The sequence below is a fragment of the Anomaloglossus baeobatrachus genome, chromosome 3, assembly GCF_048569485.1.
Source record: "Anomaloglossus baeobatrachus isolate aAnoBae1 chromosome 3, aAnoBae1.hap1, whole genome shotgun sequence".
Taxonomy (NCBI): domain Eukaryota; kingdom Metazoa; phylum Chordata; class Amphibia; order Anura; family Aromobatidae; genus Anomaloglossus; species Anomaloglossus baeobatrachus.
This window is the reverse complement of record NC_134355.1, coordinates 544,523,443-544,543,404: the sequence shown is the minus strand read 5'-3', so window position 1 is coordinate 544,543,404 and position 19,962 is coordinate 544,523,443. Positions and strand designations below refer to the sequence as shown.

Sequence of the window (19,962 nt, the reverse complement as noted above, 5' to 3'; positions counted from 1 at the left end):
ATTCATGTTTGGATTGCTTGTAGCGAATCCCAGAGTACTATTCCGATATTCAACACAAAAAATGAACTTAATGCAAGTCAATGGGGAACCCAACTAATTTTCTTGTTGTGATGAATACTGCAAAAGGATTCGGTATTCGGTAAGGATTATCTGAACACACTTTGCTCATCACTAATTATATGAAAAATATATAAAATACATTTAACACAACTGTAGTTATACAGAAGGTTAAATTCTCATGACACATTCCCTTAAAGTGGTTTTCCCAAAAACAAAGTTAATCTTAATCAACAGATCTTGGATTAATAATAATTTACACAATTGGATGTGTTTTAAAAAAATGTTCCTGTGCTGAGATAATCTTATATACAGTGCCTACAAGTAGTATTCAACCCCCTGCAGATTTAGCAGGTTTACACATTCGGAATTAACTTGGCATTGTGACATTTGGACTGTAGATCAGCCTGGAAGTGTGAAATGCACTGCAGCAAAAAAGAATGTTATTTCTTTTTTTTTTTTTTAAATTGTGAAAAGTTTATTCAGAGGGTCATTTATTATTCAACCCCTCAAATCACAAGAATTCTGTTTAGTTCCCCTAAAGTATTAAGAAGTATTTCAGGCACAAAGAACAATGAGCTTCACATGTTTGGATTAATTATCTCCTTTTCCAGCCTTTTCTGACTAATTAAGACCCTCCCCAAACTTGTGAACAGCACTCATACTTGGTCAACATGGGAAAGACAAAGGAGCATTCCAAGGCCATCAGAGACAAGATCATGGAGGGTCACAAGGCTGGCAAGGGGTGCAAAACCCTTTCCAAGGAGTTGGGCCTACCTGTCTCCACTGTTGGGAGCATCATCCGGAAGTGGAAGGCTTATGGAACTACTGTTAGCCTTCCACGGCCTGGACAGCCTTTGAAAGTTTCCACCCGTGCCGAGGCCAGGCTTGTCCGAAGAGTCAAGGCTAACCCAAGAACAACAAGGAAGGAGCTCCGGGAAGATCTCATGGTAGTGGGGACATTGGTTTCAGTCAATACCATAAGTAACGTACTCCACCGCAATGGTCTCTGTTCCAGACGAGCCCGTAAGGTACCTTTACTTTCAAAGCGTCATGTCAAGGCTCGTCTACAGTTTGCTCATGATCACTTGGAGGACTGTAAGACAGACTGGTTCAAGATTCTCTGGTCTGATGAGACCAAGATCGAGATCTTTGGTGCCAACCACACACGTGACGTTTGGAGACTGGATGGCACTGCATACGACCCCAAGAATACCATCCCTACAGTCAAGCATGGTGGTGGCAGCATCATGCTGTGGGGCTGTTTCTCAGCCAAGGGGCCTGGCCATCTGGTCCGCATCCATGGGAAGATGGATAGCACAGCCTACCTGGAGATTTTGGCCAAGAACCTCCGCTCCTCCATCAAGGATCTTAAGATGGGTCGTCATTTCATCTTCCAACAAGACAACGACCCAAAGCACACAGCCAAGAAAACCAAGGCCTGGTTCAAGAGGGAAAAAATCAAGGTGTTGCAGTGGCCTAGTCAGTCTCCTGACCTTAACCCAATTGAAAACTTGTGGAAGGAGCTCAAGATTAAAGTCCACATGAGACACCCAAAGAACCTAGATAACTTGGAGAAGATCTGCATGGAGGAGTGGGCCAAGATAACTCCAGAGACCTGTGCCGGCCTGATCAGGTCTTATAAAGATGATTATTAGCTGTAATTGCAAACAAGGGTTATTCCACAAAATATTAAACCTAGGGGTTGAATAATAATTGACCCACACTTTTATGTTGAAAATTTATTAAAATTTAACTGAGCAACATAACTTGTTGGTTTGCAAGATTTATGCATCTGTTAATAAATCCTGCTCTTGTTTGAAGTTTGCAGGCTCTAACTTATTTGCATCTTATCAAACCTGCTAAATCTGCAGGGGGTTGAATACTACTTGTAGGCACTGTATGTGTCCCTGCTATGTACTGTGTAATGGCCGTGTCTGACCGTACAGTGACATGGTGTGATCATACACCACCTGAGTCGGGGAGGAAGTAAAACGGTATACAAAGTCAACATTCCAGCCAGCTTCTTCAGCAATGACCTTTTGTGGCTTACCCTCCTTGTGGAGTGTGTCAATAACTGCCTTCTGGACATCTGTCAAGTCAGCAGTAGTGATGAGCGAGTATGCTTGTTACTACTCGGTACTCGCAAGAGTATCACTGTACTCGGGCTACTCGGCGGGGACCGAGTAATCTCGCGATACTCGTGCTGTACTCGTGGTCTTCATCCCTGCATGTTGGCGCTCTTTTGAGAGCCAGCCCTCATGCAGGGATTGGCTGGCAGACCACTGCAATGCCACAGCCCTGTTAGTTGTGGAATTGCAGGGATTGGCCGGCCTGCACAGCGTGACCGAGCCTTTATACCGGCGGGCGCGCTGTGCTCTGCACACAGCCATCCAGACAGTCAGTGCAGGGAGAGTGTTGCTGCTTCAGGGAAAGGTTTGCGGCCCTTTATAGTTATTTCCGTAGCAGGGCTGCAAACAGTGTGACCAGAAGTCCTTCTCAGGACTATTATAGTTGTATACAGGCAGGCAGGGTATAGCCAGGTCGGAATACAGGTACAGGCTAGTGACCAGAAGAGTCCTTGTCAGGACTATTGCAGCAGTATACAGGCAGGCAGGCAGGGTATATAGCCATTCCTAGTGGTGACCGTATACCAGCCTTCATCATATCAGGTCTGGTGTACACAGTCTAAAACAGTCCTGATAATGTCAGACTTCTCAGCAATTGCCGCTCCTAAAAACCTGTTAGGTTCTTAGTGCGTCCGTGCTTGCATTTAAAAACCGCACGTGTGTGCCTGTCGGTGGCAGCGTACAGGTGCACGTTTTGCACAAACTATTATATAACGCACAAGTCTAGTGAATAATACACGTCAATCAGAGTGTCTGATAGTGTCAGACTTCTCAGTAATTTTTGCTCCTAAAAACCTGTTAGGTTCTTAGTGCGTCCGTGCTTGCATTTAAAAACCGCACGTGTGTGCCTGTCGGTGGCAGCGTACAGGTGCACTTGTGTGCGTTTTGCACAAACTTGGATATAACACACAAGTCTAGTGAATACACGTCAGCACAGCATTGCAAAATGCGCAAGGGCGTTGGCAACGAACAAGGAAGTGGACGTGATGGTGGTGCAGTCAGAGGCCGAGGTCGTGGGCAAGCTCTAATTTCGCCACAACAAAGGGCCACATCTAGTCACTCGCACGTCATGTCCCAAATTCTTGGGGACCGCAGCAGTACACCGCTCTTGAACCAAGACCAGTGTCAACAGGTTGTTAGTTGGATAGCGGATAATGCTTCCAGTCAGATTGGCACCACCACAAACACTCTGTCTTCCACACGGTCAAGTGTCAGTAGCCGTGATACTGCACCGCACATTTCAGAACCTGATCCTCCTTCCTACCACAAGGCTGAGTACACATCCTCGGACATTACTGATCCCACACTTGGACACTCGGAAGAGCTGTTCACGTTTCCATTCGCACATTCTGGCCTCTCGCCAGCTCATGTTGAAGTGAGTCATGAGGAGATTGTATGTACAGATGCCCAAATATTTGAGCAGCCACGTTCTCACGAAGTTGGCAACATGTCTCAACAAGGGGTGGACGATGATGAGACACAATTGTCAGGAAGTCAGGAGGAGGAGCAGGGTGCGGAAGAGGAAGACGACGTGGTGGATGATCCAGTAACTGACCCAACCTGGCAGGAAGATACGCAGAGCGAGGACAGCAGTGCACAGGGGGAGGGAGGCGTAGCATCCCAACAGACAGTAAGAAGCAGGGTGGCTCCAGGCAGAAGTCAGGCAACCATTCCCCGGAACAACAACACGACACAAGGTGCCTGTACAAATGTTAGGTCTTCCCGAGTCTGGCAGTTTTTTAAGTTGGCTCCAGATGATTCTAAAAAGGCCATTTGCAACACCTGCCATGCCAGCATCAGCAGGGGTACCAAAACTAGCAGCCTGACCACCACCAGCATGATCAGGCACATGTCAGCCAAGCACCCGACTTTGTGGGAAGTACAACAGAGTCGAGGAGCAGTGCTTGCTGATGTTACTGCTACGTCTTCGCTTGTTGTGCATGCGAGCCAATCCCCTGTCCATGCTGCCTGCGAACAAGCCTCCTCCGGTCCTGCACCTGCGGTTGCCTACGCAGAAATAACACCATCATCAAGCACGTCCTTGTCCCAGTGCAGCATTCAGTTATCCTTTCAGCAAACCTTTGAACACAGGCGCAAATACACTGCCAACGCCCCACATGCCACAGTTCTAAATGCTAACATTTCGCGACTGCTTGCGCTGGAAATGTTGCCTTTTAGGCTGGTGGAGACAGAAGCATTCCGCGACCTGATGGTGGCAGCTGTCCCACGTTACTCGGTCCCCAGCCACTATATCTCCCTGTGTGCCGTCCCCGCATTGCAAACCACGTGTCACAAAACATCACACGTGCCCTGAACAACGCTGTTTCACCCAAAGTCCACCTAACCACAGACACGTGGACAAGTGCTTGTGGGCAAGGCTGCTATATCTCGTTGACGGCACACTGGGTTAATATTGTGGAAGCTGGGACCCAGTCTGAGCGAGGGACGGAACACGTCCTTCCCACACCAAGGTTTGCAGGCCCTACCTCAGTCAGGGTTTCACCCACACTCTACAGCTCCGGAATGTCATGCTCTTCAGCCTCCTCCTCCTCCTGTGCATCCTCATCCACTTTACCCTCCACACCAGTCCCAAGCTGGAAGCACTGCAGCACTGCCTCGGCGAAGCGGCAACAGGCTGTGCTGAAGCTAATCTGCATAGGTGACAAACCCCACAATGCAGAAGAGGTGTGGACAGCTCTGAAACAGCAGGCAGATCACTGGCTCACACCTCTGAACCTAAAGCCAGGAAAGGTCGTGTGTGACAATGGCCGGAACCTGGTGGCGGCTTTGAGGCGAGGCCAGCTGACACATGTTCCATGCGTGGCCCATGTGCTCAACCTCGTGGTTCAGCGGTAACACTGTTAGACCCACGCTACAAGGAGAACTTTATGTCTCTTATTCCCAAGGCAGAGAGGTCAGCCAAAATGCAGCAGTTCCGGAAGGCCATAGTCACGGAAGTAGGCAAAGCATTCCCCTCACAAAACGCTAGCGGCATAGGTCAGGAATCAGTGGACAACCAAGGCGTACAGCCGAGAGGGGCACAAGTCCAATCCGCCAGAGGTAGGGGAACAGTCTTTAAGATGTGGGACAGTTTTCTCAGCCCCTCACATACCACAGCCCCTGAGGTGCGGGGTAGTGCCACAAGAAATCCTAAGTTTGCCCAGATGCTCAAGGAGTACCTTGCAGATCGAACAACTGTACTCCGACATTCCTCTGTGCCTTACAATTATTGGGTATCCAAGGTGGACACGTGGCATGAATTGGCTCTCTACGCCTTGGAAGTCCTGGTCTGCCCTGCCGCTAGCGTTTTGTCAGAGCGTGTTTTTAGTGCTGCAGGTGGAATCATTACAGATAAACGCACCCGCCTGTCAACTGAAAATGCTGACCGGCTGACTCTGATCAAGATGAACAAGGGTTGGATTAGGCCAGACTTCACCACACCACCAGCAAATGAGAGCGGAATTTAAAGTTTGTAACGGGAATTTGCCATGTACCTCCACTCACCCATGGGTACACACTTCTGGACTTTGGATAATCGCTGGACTGCTCCTCCTTCTCCTCATGCGCCACCATGATGACCATTACAATAGTTAGGCATTTGTTTCAGGTATACCCCCAGTGGTAAATTTTTTTGCCCATTCTTTCAGAATGGACATTACAACGACAGGAGACCCGCTCCTTTGCAATGGGAACAATGTTTTGAGGCCCTCATGCACGTCTCTATCCAGGGACAATGTGGAGCCTCACAATTTTTGGCTGCCCTGCCTAAGGGCTATACTACAATAGACCCACTTCCTGACAATGGACACTTCAGGTTTACAGGCCCTCATGCACGTCTCTATCCAGGGACAATGTGGAGCCTCCCAATTTTTGGCTGCCCTGCCTAAGGGCTATACTACAATAGACCCACTTCCTTACAATGGGCACTTCAGGGTTACAGGCCCTCATGCATGTCTCTATCCAGGGACAATGTGGAGCCTCCCAATTTTTGGCTGCCCTGCCAAAGGGCTATACTACAATAGACCCACTTCCTCAAAATGGGCACATTAGACTCAAGAGGCCTTCATGTACGTCTCTTCTCAGGGACATCGAAGTGCCACACAATGTTTTCAAGTAAAATCTTTCATGTAATCTCCAAAAGTAACATACACCAGCTCTATCTCACTATTGGGTATGTGCCCTTAACATTTCCGCCATGAAAATTCATTTTGGTTTCATTTTGGAAGGTTTTCTGGTGAGTCCGTAAAAATGGCGTAAAACACAGACAAAATTGTTCACAGCTGTGACTTTTGAGTGATAAATGCTTCAAGGGGTCTTCCCCATGCTGTTGCCATGTCATTTGAGCACTCTTCTGAGACTTTTGTGACATTTTTAGGGTTGCTACATGCTGCCGCGGGTCATTTCATAAAAATACTCGGGTCTCCCATAGGATAACATTGGGCTCGGTGCTCGGGCCGAGTACATGAGTATCTTGGGATGCTCGGCCCGAGCCTCGAGCACCCGAGCTTTTTAGTACTCGCTCATCACTAGTCAGCAGTCTTCCCAATGATTGTGTAGCCTACTGAACAAGACTAAGGGACCATTTTACACACTTAGGAAGCCTTTGCAGGTGTTTTGTGGTGATTTTTCAAATTTTCTAAGATAATAACTTTTGGGTTTTCATTGGCTGTAAGCCATAATCATCAATATTAACAGAAATAAACACATGAAATAGATCCCTCTGTTTGTATTGACTCTATATAAAATATATGTTTCACTTTTTGTATTGAATTACTGAAATAAATTATCTTTTTGATGATATTCTAATTTATTGAGATGCACCTGTACTGTATATAAGATTATCTCAGCACAAGATCATTTTTTTTAAACCTATTCAGTATACTTTAATTGTGTAACTTATTAATATTCTAAAATCCATTGAATAAAATGATCTTTAAAAGGGATATACCCATCTCTAAGATCCTATCACAATATGTAGTAGGTATAATAATAATAATAATAATAATAATAAAAAATAATATTAGCAAATACCTGTAATTAGAAATGTAGTATAGTGTTTTAGATTCCCTATGTCACTTAACTAATGTTCAGGATATTGCAGGACCTTAGGTATCCATGGTTATGACCACGAACAACTAAGTAACTAACTGTGACTATCTGCATGGTCGTAACCATGGATACCTAAGGTCCTACAATGCCCTGCACATGAGGTAAGAGACATAGCTTATCAGGAGAACTATACTACATTTCTAATTGGAAATATTTGCTAATATTATAATTATTGCACCTACTATATTAGGATAGGATCTTGGAAATGGGAATAACCCTTTAAAATTAGAATAACCACTTTCTGCTCTATCTCTGTTTCCAAAACAGAATATATCCCAAGCTTCCTACGTAAATATGGGATTACTGTTTTCTTAGTACTTTTCCCACTAGTCTTGCTCATTTTTCAAAGCTGCAGTTTTTTCTTCGGCAGTTTTCTGATGTTTAGTGCTGATTGACTGGGAAGGAAATAAAACAAGTCTGTGCATTATCTAGAGGCAGTCTGCTGTAAACTGATGGAACTTTTAATCAATTAACTCTATTAATGCACGTAATGTTGGTCACTCATATATGGAGTCAAAAGACGGATAACATTACATAAGCCACTGGTTAAAAGAAAAGGACTAAAATAAATTCCATCAAATCAGTTAAAAAATGATCGGTTTTGACATTTTTGACTCTAGTCTTTCATAAAAGCCCTGATAACGGTTGTGCCAAATGAAAAATTCATCACGCCTACAGTACACTTGTACTTCTGACACACATACTGGATTTTACTGATACAAATATGCAATTCCAGGTTCAGTAAATACCATGATATTTTCTTTCTATAAAATATTTATCACCATCCCTGGCTCCTAAGGTAGTTTCCACCATAACTAGACATTGAAACTTTGCCTGTCTGTCACTTTTAATCTAATAGTTTATGCTGACATAACCCTCTGGATTTTAATAATCTGTCCTAGATATGAGTTACTATTTCTTCTTCTGAAACTAGTGAGAGTGAAAAATGGTGTCATGCATCAAATCCCTTCTCCTCTGCTCCGTATTGACTTATTACAGCGAGCAGATCCCACGATACCTTTCTTGACTGGCAAATGTCTAATGGCGTGCAATAGATCAATAGATTGATATGCGGAATGTTCTGGAAAGGATTTATAGAAAATCCAAAGCGGCACCAATGATATTTTGTAGATGAATATTATATTATATAAATATTTTTCACCTCTATGCACCTCTACAGGCAACTGGTATACATTGTATTGTGTTACCGGGAGAAATTATGGAGATATCTATATCCTATGGGTGGGGGAGGGGGCGTCTTGGCTTCTAAAGCTTCTTACTTCCCCTCCCCGCTATATTTGTCTCACTCTGCAGCAGCAGGATACAAGTTGAAGAGACGTTTACCGGGAAGAGTACGCACTTATCTAGTGACAGCCTGTGGGCATTTCAATAACAGAAGCAGTACATCTACAAATAGGATAGGCTTTATAGTCCTCCCCGGGGTACTGGATATGATGGCATACACTGAGCCTTTGAGGCCCAGAAAGAAATATGCCCAGTCATATTGTCAATTGCCTGAGGATATTGAAAATAGACGCGCGCCAAATAGATATATACTGTAGGACTGATATGTGAATTACTAGAACAAACTAAAAGAAACATATTGACAAATATTGGCTACGATAGCAAAAAGCAAATATGTCATGCGATAAGCACAGCAGTGCTACGACTACTGTCAGTATAACATCCAACAATCAATGAATTTACAAAATAAAGTTTTTTAAATCTATGAAAAGCTGAGAACACCAACGAATCTGAAGAGGTGTACAAAATTAGGAAAACAGCTAATTTCATCCTAAAATATTAGAAATGTACATCAGCCACAATGAAGTTGGGATGATAATGTGGTTCCTCTGCGCTGCTGATGAGATGAGTCCAGGATCATAAAATATTCTGTATGGTTTATTTATCAACGCGTTTCGAGACACAAACGTCTCTTCATCAGGAAAAAAACGTAATGATTAGGATCACATTTATTCCTATTCATCTGTTTCCGGTGTTTTCACCCTTGGGTATGCAGCCACTGTGTAGTTGTGATATCCACTTCAGGTGAGGAGATACGTATCTTGTCATCAATCTGTCATTGGATAAAACCCTTGTGCGCATTCATCTACATTAGATCTGTTACAATGAGATTGGAATACCAGACACAACCGTTGGATACGTGGGGCGCAGTTTATCATTGCCTTTAGGCAGACGAGCCTATAAGGTTGGATGTCCTCGCTCAGATTTCTCATCGGACAGCACACTGACAACCCATGTTATTTAATGGGGCTGTTCAGTTGAACAATTTTCACTTGGTCTGACAGTCCGTTAGAAATAAAAATGTCAGCATACACTATTTTCTTCAGAGTCTCGGATGAGACTCGCCCATTAAAGTCTATGGGTGTGTAAACAAAAAATCAGATCCCACATGGAACAATCATGTAGCATCTGATTTTACCATTCATTTCTATTATAAACCTACGAAATTGTATTGATCATGCACAGCTTTTTAATATAGGTGTATGGGTAAGGATTGCTAACGGATGTTTTCTGCCTGAAACTCAGAATATTTTTCATTGGAAATGATAGAGTTAATATATATTTTCTTGTAAAAATCATATGAACACTGCCACATACGTGAATCACACCTTATTAGATCAATTATCAACTCCTACACCAGATACCAAAAATTTAGAAATATCTTTATATACCTAGTATTAAAATCTGCTCAGAATGCTTTCATAATTGGTTTCCCCATCCTTACATTTTGCTGCTGAAATTAAATTATCTCCAGTATACAACTTTATATTGTGTTCTTTAAAATGCTGTGAAGTTTTCTGGAACTTTTTATGTTAGTGAACAAAGTACACTGAAAAGTCCAAATCCCATTGTATTAATATTCAATTATTATTATTATGCAGAGCTGCAATGGGTATTAAAGGAAAGCTGTCACCAGATTTTGGCCTTCTAAACTAAAACTTGCTCCTTTAGCAGCATCTGTTCTTCATTCTATAAAGCTGCACGTGACCCCCCCCTGTGGACCTGACAAACACCTTTATAGAATCTCCCGCCCTGTATGTAAATTGTCCGGTCCCGTCTGATGGGCGTCCTTATCTGCGCCTCTTGTCCCTCCTTTCGCCCTCCTCCTGGCTGATTAATGTGGATGACACCTCAGACGCCATCCACGTTAGATGGGCAAAATCTCAAACCTGTGCAGACATATTCCCGACTCACAGAGGCGTACTTCACTCTCCCCTATTGCGAAAAGAGCCAAAAACATAGGTGCAACTGTGCGAACCAGTGAGTTCTCCATGCAGGAGCAAAATTTTGTCCGCTGATGTGGATGATGTCGCCTGTTTCATCCACATAGCCAGGCAAAGAGAACTCGACGATTCGCACAGGTGCACCTATGTTTTTGGCTGTGCCCACAACCAAGCAGAGTGAAGTGCAAGTGTGCGAGCTGGGAATATGGAGATTTTGCCCACTTACGTGGATGGCATCCGAGGCGTCATCCACATCAATCACCATTGGAGGAGGGCGAAAAGAGGGACAGGAGGCGCAGATTAGGATGCCCATTGGACCAGACAATTTACATACAGGGCAGGAGATTTTCTAAAGATATTTTTGGGGCTATAGCTGGGGTCAGGGGGTAAAATGTACCTTCAGGGAATGCAACACAGGTGCTGCTTAACGTCTTAGTTTTATTTTAGAAGGACAAAACCTGGTGACAGGTTCCCTTTAAAGGGTGTATGAAGCAGATTCCCAGACCACTCGCACCACTTTCACACCAGGTAGTCTAGTCACACTATTGCAAAATAGCCTTAGTGAGTTAAACTTGATGGTTTCCAGGTATCAGGTACAATATGCAGGTAGCCTTATTATTAAAATATTATGATGAATGAAGATATAAACATAATGTAAAAAGACAAAATATATATGAAAAAGATTTCAGGGATACATCATCATAAAATGTTTTATAATAGGAGGGGATATGCAGACAATGTCATTTTCAGGTGGCTTCCGTCTATATCCCAAGTTGAAAAAAAAACAAAAACAACTCTACAAATAATGATTATAATACACGTCACTGTCACAATGGCTTAGAGTGCACATATTCAGTCTTTAGTTACTTCTATTAACTGTTTTAAGCATTGAATTCTATGAAATGGCTAAGAGAAGTAGCCTGTTCATTCTTCAGGCAGCTTTTGTTAGTAAGCCACTCACTATTTATAGTTTAATTTATAAAAAAAAGATGCCAGAAGCTGAGCTGCCACAAAAACAACTGAAAAGAGGCAGAGAAGACGCTTCAAGAAAAACGCTGATGTTATTTTCCTCAAGCATCTTCACCTTGAAAAACTCGGCGAGTCCAAAGGCGCCTTAAAGACTTCACGTATACAAGCCCTTAAAAGGGTATCTTCCTTTTAAGACATTTGGTGTAATGCAAGTCACTACTTATGGGTAGTACAGATGGAAAAGTAGTCAGGAAAGTCGGGGTTTAGTAACAGGAGGACACGTATAGATACAGGGAGAAAACAGAGGCGTAGTCAGGTCACAATCTGAGGGTCAGAATTCCAAGAAGACACCTAATAGATATAGGGAGTAAACTGATACATGGTCAGTAATGATCTGAGGTAAAAGCCAGGAGGAAACGACAGAAACAGGAACAGGGAGCTGGCAGAGAGAAGTCAAACAACAGTCCGGGGTCAGAAAACAAAGATCAAAATACTTGCATCAAGACAGACCAATAGCACAACAACTGAACCAGAATGTATGACTGGCAAGGTTTTGGGAGAGCATGCTCAGTAAAGAAGCAGAGCAAATAACAGGAAGATGGAACACCTGAGCAATCAAAACCTCCCAGAACCAGCATGGAATCCTATGCTGTCAATCAACCTGCCAGCTCAGTGCTCAGGAAAACACAGCAGAGCATCTCCTAATGTGCAAGATGCTCTGCACAGAGGAATCATGACACTGCCAGCTTAGTAGTCCACGAAAAGTGCAGCAGAGCATCTCCTAATATGCAAAATGCTCTGGACAGAGAAATCATGACATTTGGGACATATTCATGGGAAATGCTCTAAATTTTACATTAATGAAGGATGTTCCTCCTTTGCGATACCAGCCACAGTAGTTGGCGGCAAACAAAAAGCTGACTAAATGGTAGACAATAGGTTTCAAAAGGTTGAACAAAAAGACTCTAGTCCAGAGGCCATGTAAGTACTTTGTGGCTAGCACACAAGAAAAATAAAAACCTTCTACCTGCCTTCATTCCCGGTTCTTCTGATAAGTAGGTCCATTGTGATGTCTTGTGTCGTGCTACAATGACATTGTGTTGTGCCTTCTAATCAGAAGAGGCACCAAGGATGGAAACAGCTAATTGTTTGGTCAACTGTACAATAGGAGTCTACAAAGTTTGGAAAAAGCTTAGTTAGCTGGTTTTCATGACACCAGGAGATTTATAGAGAGAACAGTACGTGTGGTCTTCTTTATGAAATAGAGGGCAGTCTCATAGGCATTAAGAAAGCATTACACTTGGGTTCAAAGTCAATGATAATGATAATATCTATCAACTAAATGACCATTTCAGCTATTCCCTGATACTGTATGATAGGGTCACCTAAGGTGAGTCTTCCTTTTCAGTGGCTATTTTCTTTGAAATAACAAAACTGTTTCTTCATAGATATTAACAAACAGAACGACATGAATAAGTTACTACATATACAGCCATTGATACTAGCAAATAAAATAAGCACAAAACAAATATTGAAGGCTTAAGAGACTTTAATCAAGCATTATAGGATAAATCCCCATACCTAACACAACCGGCATATCAAATTAAAAACGAAGCGCAGCTAGTTTCCAAGACAGACTTCTAGCGTTTATCAATAAATATATATGAGGCAGAACTCCACTTATATCAGTTATCCGTAGACTGAGGAGGATATTAATTTTATATTATTCAGAGGAATCAATTCTATGGGGTGGAAGATATTTTATGGTATCACATTCGAATACACAATATTCAGACCAGCATAATGTATATCAGGCTGCAGCTAATTAGTGACATTTTATGCAATACTCAGCCACTCTTTAATGCTGTATCAAAGATTCCATGAATGGAAACCATTATGTATTACGTACAGGAGCCCATTGATTTATAATGGAGTTCAGAGGGTTCTGCAAACTGTGCTCCGTTCAATAAAAATATTAGACAATTGGCAATGAACACTTTGAATGGAGTCTCAGACACAAACATGAACATGGCCCTTGAGAATATTCACCGTAACACCAAGTTGCTGTCCTGTAGAATCTGATAAAAGTTTAATTTGGAAGAAAAGTGTCCCCATGAAATTTCTAAACGTGGTATTTTACAGTTTTTTGGCAATGGTATGACTGATTTTCATTTTTTTTGCTTTATTTATGTTTTATTACACTTTCTCATATAACATAAACATATTCTATAGCACACGGGTGGGAAACCACTGGCTCGCCGGCCGTTCATGGCTCGTGACGTACTTTTCTCTTTGATGTATATGCTCCAGCATATTCTATGTGATGTATACAGCAAACTCGGCATCTCCCATGTGATATATACAGCAGTCACAATGTCTCTCAGTTGATGTGTATACAGCAGTTTTAGTATCTCCAATGCGATGAATACTGCTGTCTCAGTGTCTTCTATGTGATGTGTATACAGCAGTTTCAGTGTCTCCCATGTGCTGTATACATCAGTCTCAATGTCTCCTATATATGTATACAGAAGTTGGAGGGTCTCCTATGAGATGTGTATACCACAATTTCAGTGTCTCCAATGTGATGTGTATACTGGGTGGCACGGTGGCTCAGTGCTGGGGTCCTGGGTTCAAATCCCACCAAGGACACCATCTGCAAGAAGTTTATATGTTCTCCCCGTGTTTGCGTGGGTTTCCTCCCACACTCCAAAAACATACTGATAAGGAACCTAGATTGTGAGCCCCAATGGGGACAGTGTTGCAATTGTATGTAAAGCGCTGTTGAATTAACAGTGCTATATAAATGAATAAATATTATTAATTATTATTATTATATACAGCAGTTTCAGTGTCTCCTATGTGATGAATGCTGCTGTCTCATTGTCTCCTATAAGATGTGTATACAGCACTTTCAGTGTCTCCTATGTGATGAATCTTGCTGTCTCAGTGTCTCCTAAGTGAAGAATCCTGCTGTCTCGGTGTCTCCTATGTGATGTGTATACAGCAGTTTCAGTGTCTCCTATGTGATGAATCTTGCTGTCTCTGTGTCTCCTAAGTGAAGAATCCTGCTGTCTCGGTGTCTCCTATGTGATGTGTATACAGCAGTTTCAGTGTCTCCTATGTGATGAATCGTGCCGTCTCAGTGTCTCCTAAGTGATGAATCCATGAATCCTGCTGTCTCGGTGTCTCCTATGTGATGTGTATACAGCAGTTTCAGTGTCTCCTATCCTATGTGATATGTATATATAGCAGACCTGCTATTCATAATAGAGTACTATAATTGCTATTTACTTTGGATGAGCAGATTGTTCAAAATTTGAATTTACTGGCTTTGCTGAATTTTCCTTAAAAAGTTGGATTTGTGGATAAATTTGAGAGTGATAGAGAAAATTTGAGTCAAATTCACTCCTCCGTGGATTGATCGCTCATCTCTAATGTTGACAGATAATTATGACTTTAATCTTCAATCGCATTGTATCGTGTGTGTAGCTTTGACTAATAGTCAACTGAAAACATTGGATTAACAGGAACTAGGCAGTGTTAGATCAGTCAACAGTAATCAACTGATGTTTTCCATGTTGTACACGGTAAATGGGATCTGAGAAGTGACAAGTATAGAAATATATGTCATGTACTATGTCAATAACAATGTCACATTATGTATTATATCATGTCTTATCATCTCGCCTAAAATACAAAACTAAATATATCTTAATTGTATTTTTCTTTAATTGTGACTTCATAAACACAAGGTCATAAATGTAACCAGATTATAAATTATTGTATTATTGGTCATAAACGGCATAGGGAAATTTTAGACACCGCCAGCCGCCTTCAATCATCTATATAATATTCCCAGTACATGTCTTTAATAATATTTAATCCCATCATATTAATATGGAGCAACACTCAGCTCTGAACACTCGAGATGTCTAATCTCTCTTATGAAAGCTCATATGGGCTGTCATAATCTTACAGCAGAAAGGACTGATTAGCCAATAAAGTAGATTCATGGACATGCTGTATATGTAAGAGCATTAAGATGCACCGGCAAGTATGAAGGCATAAACCAACATTCTTAAAGGTCAAGACACAAGCCGTAAATGGTGGAATGTATCTTGCTACTAATAATTTCATTATTCTTGGACTTATTATGACAAAATGTGTTGTGTTTCCATTTCCAAGACTAAGTGATGCCATAAACACAAACCAATTATTTTTACAAACAAATCGTACATAATAGATACAAAGTTGCTTAAACGGCTCGTACTCAGTCCACATTACTGGACAATAATTAATTTTAATGGGATCGTGACACTAAATCACAACTTATTTCCACCTGTTGTGAATTTGTATGCAGTTATACACTGTAGGCTCACATTTAAGGCTAAGTGAGACTGAGATGGAGAAGTCCAGGATACTGTCTACACACATGGTCACCATTGTATCCTACACCTCACAGTTACCTACATAGTTGTGGATGATGTATGCAGTTATATGCTATAGGCTCACATTTAAGGCTAGGTGAGACTGAGATGGAGAAGTTCAGGATACTGTCTACACACATGGTCACCATTGTATCCTACACCTCACAGTTACCTACATAGTTGTGGATGATGTATGCAGTTATATGCTATAGGCTCACATTTAAGGCTAAGTGAGACTGAGATGTAGAAGTCCAGAAAACTGTCTACACTCATGGTCACCATTGTATCCTACACCTCACCTTTACATACATAGTTGTGGATGATATATAATAATAATTAATAATATTTTTTTTCATTTCTATATAGCGCTATTAATTCCACAGCTCTTTACATACATTGGTAACATTGTCCCCCATTGGGGCTCACAATCTACAGTCCCTATCTGTATGTCTTTCGAGTGTGGGAAGAAACCGGAGAACCCGGAGGAAACCCACGCAAACACGGGGAGATCATACAAACTACTTGCAGATTTTGTCCTTGATGGGATTTGAACCCAGGACCACTGAGCCACTGTGCCGCTATATATATATATATATATATATATATATATATATATATATATATATATACCTATATATATATATTTATATACATATATATATATATATATACATATATATATATATATATATATATATATATATATATATATATATATAGTTATATGCTATAGGCTCACATTTATGGCTAGGTGAGACTGAGATTAAATCCAGAAACCTGTCTACACACAAGGTCACCATTGTATACACCTCACATTTGGATACATAGTTGTGGATGATGTATGAAGTTATACACCATAGGCTCACATTTAAGGCTGGGTGAGACTGAGATGGAGAAGTCCAAACAACCTGTCTACACACATGGTCACCATTGTATACACCTCACAGTTACATACATAGTTGTGGATGATACATGCAGTTATATGCTATAGGCTCACATTTAAGGCTAAGTGAGACTGAGATGGAAAAGTCCAGAAAACTGTCTACACGCATGGCCACCGCTGTATACACCGTTACATACATAGTAGTGGCTGATGGGTTTGTTTACCTGCATTCTTGAAGGTTATTATTGACCCATTAAGGTCAATTTTTACTTTACTGTCTCAACAACTATCGACTTGACATGTAGGGAAAATCCAAGCATGTGTAATTGATACTTCACTCTATCTATACACCAAGTCACACTTCTCTCCAATCTTCAGTCTTAGCCAAGTTGTACATTGATTAAGTGCAACACTAATAAACATCAGAGTTTTTAGACTCTGGTTACACCATACCTTGTTATAATGTTATTTTATGTTATTTTATGCTATTTATCCAGTTATCCAGCCACTCATCATCTTCACCAGTACATACAACACTGACATTAGTTTGGGTGAAGCAGCAACATAATTCAAACTACTTTTAACTCCTTATTTACTATAAAGAAATGAAAACCATCATCCTATAGGTGATATGTGCTTACATATCAACATACAATACGATATATAAACCCAGCCTCTAGCATATGGGTAAGGTTGAGTACAGAATATTGATAAATTGGGAATCTTCCAAATATTACTTTCACATTTAGTAATTGCATAATGACTGACAAGTGGAGCACACGATGATAGTACCGCCATGTCACCAATACTTAACACTAGAACTACTGGACTCGTGACACTTATATAGAAATAAATGGTGCAAAGTAGTCAAAATGACTACCTCAGTAGTTCTAGTGTTAAGCCAAGACATACACCTGTACAAGGACACAAGGGGGAAACATCCATCACACTTTTGCTAAAAGCCAGTTTAACACTTTGAAACCCAAATGCATCATCATATAACAATACAAGGGTGATTTTGGCACTTCTTCAAGTTAAAGAATGACTTGGTTAAATCTAACAATAATGTCACATTTTAGTACACCCCTCAGCCAGTGTTGGCTGGCCCCCTGATGGTCAGAGGTTAGCAGTGAATTGGGGAGCCAGTGTTCCAGGTGTACTGGATCCAGGTGGTCACATTGCTGCACTGCTTTCATCACTCAATCACAGGACACACACAAGTCTAGTTTACAAACACTCAGTACTTTATGCCAATAACACAAGACTTTTCTTCTCTTCTCATTTAATAACCTTGAGAAGAGACACAATCTAGAGAAGTGAGAAATTTAGATCCAGACCCCATGAGCTTCCAGCAACACAACACAATGCTCCAAAAGTAGCAGAGAATGCAGATAATGTGCAGGGATCATCTGATGATAGTACAAGAAGCATCGTACACAGAAGAACTGCTCAACAACAAACTCCCAGAGCTCCTCAGGGCTGAGCCATCTTACCTTTAGAGGAGAGGACACTGCAGCCAACACCCAGGAACAACACTGCTGTCACCCACTGAGCTGACATCCTTCCGAGAGGCAGAAAGTGCAGACAGAATCCCTTTCTGTAAACCTGCTCCTGGTCATGTAAGATCAGAGGCTGGAGATGTGTATGTAGCTGAGCTCCTTAATCACAATGTAGGGTAGTGCTGCTCCTTCAGCTGCTGCTGTAGTATATGCCTGTGCAGGGAGTGACAGAGGATCAGTGTCTCTCCCAGTCCCCCTTGCTAGTGATGCCCAGTAATTCTCAGCTCTGCTGATATTTCTTGTTCAGATCTGTCTGATGGCAATTTAAATCCCCTCTGAAGGCTCACTCCTGCCACCTAGCGGAGCGCGCTGTCACTGCACGTAGTAGATGCTTTCTGCCGTAGATTGCTGTCACCCTGGAAATTAACAGAGACGTCTGCAGAGTAATGGAACAATAAATATTGGTAACATGGGATGGCAGAGATGATTAGGAACAAAGGCAAAGTGAAATATGGTGGGATCGCACATTCAAATATGCCTGAAAATGTGCCCAATAATGAGCTTTATTTGGCTTTGCATGTTCTGAATACCTTGTGGATAATATGCACAAAATTCACACTAATGATGTTTTATTTCTTAGTAATATTAGCAAAAATGCTGATTACACAGGTGCGCTCTACTGATGCATCACCTCATTATTTAATATTGCACCCATCTGTTGTAGGACATGTAGATGACCTTATTAGAGACGTCTTCTGACAAGTCAGGTCTCATATATTACATCCAAATGATTGAAGAACTTGGCTAAGGAGAGACCACCTTTAGGTCCCTTCACACATCAGTGTTTCCAGTGCGTGTGATGCCCATTTTCACACGTACCAGAGACACTGACACACGTAGACCCATGAAAATCAGTGGGTCTGTGAACACATGCGTGTTTTCCCATGGAGCGCATGTCCGTTTGGAGCATATGTGTGTCTGTATGCTCAACACGTAGATGTTGGGTGTCACACGGACCGCATGGATGTGCTCACCGCTGCTGCTGCTTCCGGTCCTCGGTGCAGTGAATATGCGATGAGCTTAATGAGTGGGGTCGAAAGCAAGTGACAGCAGCGGCAGAGACAGCAGTGCTGGAGAAGGTGAGTATAGAAATTAATTTTATTTCACAGAAACGTGGTTTTCTCCAGTACGTGTCACACTGATGTCACACACACATCAGTGTGACACGTACTGGAGAAAACATTTCTGTGAAATAAAATTATTTCATATACTCACCTTCTCCAACGCTGCTATCTCTGCCACTGCTGTCACTTGCTTTCGATCCCACTCATTATGCACATCGCATATTCACTGCACCGAGGACCGGAAGCAGCAACTAGGAGTCAGCAGTGTCGGAGAACGCAGAGTGGAAGGCATCAGCACAATGGACAGCAGCGACCGGGACAGCTGAGCAGAAAGTTCCTGTTCTCTGTGTATTATTACGGATAGCACACGGAGAACACACGTGCCAAAATCATGGCACACGGAGGGACATAGGCACCTTTTACATGTCCGTGCAAAACGTGTGTGGTTCTTCACGGATGTTTGAAAGAGGCCTTAGGCAAAGTGCACACTACACTTGTCTGGAGAATATGTCCGACA

General features: G+C 42.0%; 1 protein-coding gene across 1 annotated transcript in view; it reads right to left on the bottom strand.

Moving 5' to 3' along the window:
• The window catches only part of CLSTN2 (calsyntenin 2), a 1,533,789-nt gene extending 1,515,217 nt beyond the window's left edge, over positions 1 to 18,572 (bottom strand). The window contains exon 1 of the mRNA XM_075338625.1: positions 18,316 to 18,572. Coding sequence (XP_075194740.1) covers positions 18,316 to 18,382 — 67 coding nt within the window. The 5' untranslated portion in view covers positions 18,383 to 18,572. The remainder of the gene's footprint in view (positions 1 to 18,315) is intronic.
• Between the last annotated feature and the right edge of the window lie 1,390 nt (positions 18,573 to 19,962).